Source organism: Aquila chrysaetos, chromosome 13 (genome assembly GCF_900496995.4).
Source record: "Aquila chrysaetos chrysaetos chromosome 13, bAquChr1.4, whole genome shotgun sequence".
Taxonomy (NCBI): Eukaryota; Metazoa; Chordata; class Aves; order Accipitriformes; family Accipitridae; genus Aquila; species Aquila chrysaetos.
Window position 1 is genome coordinate 30,200,650 of NC_044016.1, and position 6,045 is coordinate 30,206,694.

General features: G+C 37.4%; 1 protein-coding gene across 1 annotated transcript in view; it reads left to right on the plus strand.

Moving 5' to 3' along the window:
• Positions 1 to 3,960, plus strand: part of ERO1B (endoplasmic reticulum oxidoreductase 1 beta) — a 32,818-nt gene extending 28,858 nt beyond the window's left edge. The window contains exon 16 of the mRNA XM_030034639.2: positions 253 to 3,960. Within this exon, the coding sequence (XP_029890499.1) occupies positions 253 to 313 (61 nt within the window). The 3' untranslated portion in view covers positions 314 to 3,960. The remainder of the gene's footprint in view (positions 1 to 252) is intronic.
• Positions 3,961 to 6,045: the final 2,085 nt, after the last annotated feature.

The following is a 6,045-nucleotide window of genomic DNA, read 5'->3' on the forward strand; positions in this document are numbered from 1 at the left end:
TTTTAGATGTTTAATGAAGTCAGGACAATTAAACATATATGTAAACTTTAATCCCTGTAATATGTTATGTAAGTATAATGGAGAGTCAGATAGTAGATCTTTTGAGAGAAAGTCGTATCTTAAGCGTGTTCATCTTTGGAACAGAATTGTGTTTGAAAAAAACACGAGACAAAAAGCCCCCATGGAAGATGATGATTTGTACTTCTCTTTCGCAGTTGACTTACTAACACCTAAGGGGTTTTTGTTTTACAGGCTTTCCACAAGTATAAGAGAGTTGCAGAATTTTAAAGTTTTATTACAACAAACTAGGTAATGAAGGCCTTTGCACAATCCATTAGTGAAGACCATTTACGTGGCTGCATTGAGCAGAAGGAACTGATCCTTACAGGACTCACATGAACTGATAAAAAGTAAAATCAAATACCAACTTGAATATTTATGTTTAAACTAGGAATGGTTATTAATTAGAAAAGATATTTATGAATGAAATATAGAGTTTTTAAATGTGTAAATTATGCTGATCTGTTTATTTTTTCTCTGCTCACAGTTCTGTTGTACTGAAGCTTCATAAACTTTCTTTATTTCCTTCTCTTTCTGAGACAGTTGTTTTATATGAAAACATATGTACCTCCACCCTGACTTGGCCTGTCCTGAGAGAGGTGGTTCACCTCTTGCCTCTCCCCAGTACTGAGCTTCAGTATATTCTGAGGATTGGGTATGCTGATTCTGGCTGTCTAAAAGAAAAACAAACAAACTAACAAACCCCAAACAAACCAACAGAAAAGGAAATAATGGACTTGTTGAATTCTGACTTCTTACTGTGATAATGAAACTTACTTAAAAATAGGAAATTTACTGAGCAGAAAATTTTATTTCATACCGAGCTCCTTTGCATCATGCTGATACCAACATTTTTTTCCTTCTGTGCTGCTTTTCAGAATTTTCTTTTTTCTTTGAAATAACTACTTTGTCTCTGATGCAGCACAGTTGGAAGTGACTTTTCTGCAGCCCCTTGGTGACCTGCATTTGCTTGGGGGTGGGGGTCAGGGTAGGGTGAGGTGGTGCTGGAGTGCTGCTAGCTGAAAAGCCTCAGTCAATCAAATTTGCATGTACCCCATTTTATTTTCTAGATTGTAATCACAAGTTCAGTTTCCAGAAATCATCTTTTTAATGTCTAAAATGTTAAAATAGCACACTTCAATCTCTGACCCCTGGAAATAGATTTGTTCTTTATGGGTTGTGTTTTAGTGCTATGTTAAAAGGTCAGTGTAAAAAAATAAGAACTTGGTTTTATAGTCGCTTTTAAAAAAAGATGCTTTTTAAAATTCATTATCACACTGACATTTAATACTGCATACTCTATCTATGCAATCCCTAACTGTATCTCCTTTAAAAGCATATTCAATGTAAAAAAAAACGGGTATGTTAATAACATAACTTTCATGAAATAAGAAATTACTCATGTATCATTGTCCACAAATGTCAATGATAACTGACCATTGTCCAAAAAAGAATTCAGAAACAGCACTACTGATTAGTAGCAACCAAATATTGGTTTAAATTTAAAATGAAGTAATATTTTTTTTTTTTTTTTTTTAAACCAGCCTGTTTCAAAATGAAGTTAGGAGTTATGAATGTAGGAAGTGCTGGTACAGTGTAGATACATCTCTTGTTTTTAAAAATAAGTCTTCACAAAATGAAGTGCTCTTAAACATTTTTCAGCCTACCAGATATTTAGTGACCTGTTTATATAATTGATTGTAACTGTATCGGCTTCCATAATGTGGTCCTTTACAGCTGAGATTTTCTGAAAGCTGGAATACGCTCTATGTCCTTTGTTTCCAGACTAGCCTCAAGTTTCTACCTGACTGGAAATGAGATAGACTATCCTGCTGACACTTCCTATTATAAAAAAATACTGTTTCTCAAGTAAACCCTCTTGAGTCAAACTGGGATAAGCTAAATGAAAGAAAAGAAAAAAAAGGGGGGGGAAACCAACAACAAAACCACCCCCACCCCCTGAGTTTTGGTGATAGTTGCACAAATTGGCAATGAACTGGTATCCAGTCAGAAGTTCTGGTTTAAGCCAGTAGATAATTTAATGTGGTGTTAGAGAAAGCTGATGCTAGTCTGGGGATGTTACATTCTTACCTAGCAGCCTCTCTTGCCTGGGGGCACCCATGTCTGAGCAAGTCACCACAGGCTTCCTTTTTCTAGTTAATGGAGAAGAGCAGGTGATTTCTAGGTGGATTCATCTGGCCTATTCCAAGCTCTGTATTTGCACCCTAGAGTTTATTTTTCTCCATTAAGTTGAAGTGGGAATCTAGGTAACTAGCCCAGATGTGAACAGCTGTGTTTGGTACATGAGTTACACCCTGACTATCTAACTCTTCTGAATAATTGTATATATTGAAAGAGTGTGGTTTTCAGTTGGCCATTAATTCCTTGCTTTTTGGATTGACCTGCAAGGGCGGAACCTGTAGGCTTACTGTGTGAAGAATGCTGTGTAGCTGGGATTTATCTGTATTGTTATATATTACAGTGCCTAAAGCTTTAGGCAGGATTTTCTAGTTGAAAAAAAAAATTAAAATGGTGTTGTCTGCGCTGCCCCAGGAAGGACCTGAGTCTCAGAATTGTTTCTTCCCTTTTTCCCCTTGCTTTGTGGGGAAAGTGAATCGCTTCCAGCCTTCTCCTGGGGATGCAACTTGCTTTTTTTTCTTTTTTTCCACCTGTGCCTGGCTAAGATCTATGGACACTGAAGGAGCGTCACATACTAGCATCATGCACTTGCTCATGGGACAGGTGAGAGATTCAGGCACGCAGATCCTGGACATCTGCTCCTTGCAACCCTCATGGGCACAATGCAGGCAAGGTTAATACTGTTGGGTAAGGACGTAAAAAGATGGGAAGCTTTTCTTCTTTTCCTTTGTTTCATGAAAACACAGGAGTGCAACAGAACAGCAAATTCCGTGTGTGGGGAAGTTCTGTTGCATTTGAAGGTACATCTCGTTTGGTGATCAAATATGGAAGGCGTTTCACTTCACTATCATTGTAGAAATAGGACATAAAATTTTTTTCCTGTTACAAATCTGGTTGAAACAATTTTCCTGTCGCCATTTTTCTTACTGTATTTGATGTACATTCTGTGACTATGCTGCCTATGAAGTTTTTCCATGTGAGTTGGATGACTTAGTTCTTTATATGTTAAATTAAACTTTAGAAATTTACAGATCCATTTTTATACTAAAGAATAAGGTTAGTTACACTGTCCACGACCTGTAAACTATTTTAAAATCCAGCTCCCTGTTGGGAGATCAGCTTGTCAACACTGTCTGTTGTTCATTTCAGAAAGTGCATTTCCTTGTACAAATGACACAATGATTGTAATCCCAGAGGTAGTGAGAAGACAAAGACAAAAATGTTTCATTTTTCCCAAGTCATGAAGACTTAGGTGAAATGGTAAAGGAGACTTGGTGCAAACTGCATGGGTCAAATGTAGGGCACTGTTGCTGAACAACTTGCTCTTCAGTGCCTGAGGAGGGAGGTGAGAATGCAGATTTAAAACAGTGAAATACAGAGACTTGTGTAAGCTGGAACAACAAAAGCGTTTTCCTACTTCAGCTGATGACTTGTGCTGTCAGTCATTGTATGTGCATGAAATACACTGTGCCACACTTTCTTGAGTTGTGTTTTGATGGTTGGGTCGACTATCTGACCTTGCTTTGTGCTTTTCTGGGAAATGACCTGTAATATGTTGTAAATAATCTAAATGCTTATGTTTATAAAGTAGCAATCGGCAATTCCTCACTCTACAATTCCTCCATATACCTAGCCTATTAAAGATATAATATTTATTAAAATCAAAACCAATATTGGAACTGCTTACTGAGATCTAAACACTTCTGAATCTTTGCTATGTTTGAATCTATGAAATGCGAATTAAAGTATTTTCTGCTACAACTTCTTTTTGTGAATGTAATTTTTGGGGTTTCACTTGAAATATCTTTTACTTTTCATTTACCTTTCAGCTACGCTTGGTAGAGATTATGTAACTTGAATTATTTACACATCAGTCATTTAAGCTTATGAGCAGGCTTTCATTCTCACTTACATTCATCTTTTGAATGGAATTAAACCTGTGTATCTGTTGCTGTTTACAGTGCTTTGTTGTGTGTTAGCACATCAGAAATTCATGTGGCAGAATTACAATATGTTTCTGTATGAATATAGCCAAATTTAGCCACTGTTTAAGTCCAATTGTTTTAAAAAGCAAAAAGGCTTATTTTGAAATGAAGCTTGGTCTGTTTTGTTCCTTTCTCAGAATAGCTTATAAAATCAATTTTGTAAATATTTTTTCTGGTTGGTTCACCCAGTGGGGCTCTTCATGTGAAATTATTTCCCTTAAAGGGTTTCTGCAGCTCTGTTTCGTTCCTTGTATGCATTTTTAACAAATTACCTTACTAGAAATTTGATACATGTATTTCATCCCCAGTTTAGGTAGGTAAGTACCTGTTACCCAGGTGATGATAATTATAGTGATTTAATTTAAATTTAAGATCTTACCTTTCCCATTGTTTAAACTTCCTGTGTTTGAAAGTATTTAATTCATTACTGTGATTGGTCATAGTCACTTGTCATTCCAACTCTTTTGCACGCATACTGTGGCACAGGGATTAAACTTGTTTTAGGCGCAGAATTCTCATAATTAAATTTGTGCTGTGCAGCTCTATCTACTGTGAAGAAAATGTAATTCCTGCAGCCTTTTCTTGCACTAGGTCTTCAGGCAGTTTTGTACAAACATGATTGTAGAACTCCAAAGGGTTTAATAAAATTTCTGTTTGTTTCCCAGCCCTGTGGCACCTTTTCTTAATCTCTGATAGTTGAACTGGCTCTTTTTCTTCAATGAACATTTGGGAAGATGTGAAGAAACTAATGGAAGCTCTGGAGGGCAAACACTTGGCAGGGTGCTTCTGCCAGAGGCAGGGCTTGTGCTCTGATTTTACCACAAAGGTCCCAAAACCCAAAGAGCCTGTGGAAGACCTGGCATATGTGTGTGGCACTACTATGCTTTTGACTCCCAAGCAGTCCTGATCAGACCTACTCCCTTCCCTCCTTTTTTTTTGCTGTATGTCCTCTGTGAAACGTATACAAGCATTCTCTACCTCTTGTACTTCCTGAAGTTAAACACAAGGAAAACATCAAGGCTGTCCACCATCTGGGGATGCTGTAGTACACTTCAAAATGAACTACTTTTCTAGAAGTAAAGATTACTGTAACAAATATGTTTTTCTTCTAGGGAAATGTGGATTGAATTACGGTGCTTCATGGGGGGAAGGAGAAAGAAAGGCTGGGGGTGCAGAGCTCTTCAGAGTAGACCATACCAGTCAGTACTGGGCACAATAAAAAGACCTGAAGAAGAGTTAGGGTTCCTGCTCACCTTAGATTAGTAATAATTATTTTTAGGCTTACTATGTGCAAATGTCATATATTAGAATGGTATTTATCCACCATTTCCACCACAAACCATCCAATTTATCCCTGAACATACAAGGCTGAAGCACGGCTTTGCTGACCTTCTGCTAGTTACGCAGAGTTTATCCTCTAGGTCCACTTGAGGTTTTTCTGTGTTATGTATTCCTGGCTCTTGTTCTATTCCCAGACTGCACTTCCTCAGTTTTTAATAAATAAGTAAAAAGTAAGTACGGTTGTATGTATCCATCTGCCTGGCTCAGTATTCAACTTGCTCTTTTACATGCTTTACCTAGAACTGATTGACAGAGATGATCACACAACTTTAATTTTTCAAACTTACATCTTTTCAGCCTGTTTTGCAGTTCACAATGCCCCAGCAGCCGGAGCAGATGCCCATCTCTACTGTTCTGAGACTGTCCCTATAGCCACTGAGAAGATATGATTTTCTTACTTAGAAGAATGAAATGTGTTTTGAGATTGTAACTAGGGTATAGATGACTTCTAGCCTCCAACCATCTTGCCACATTGAATAAGCTGTGATCATCCAAAGAGTAAATTGTGCTCTGAGAATAC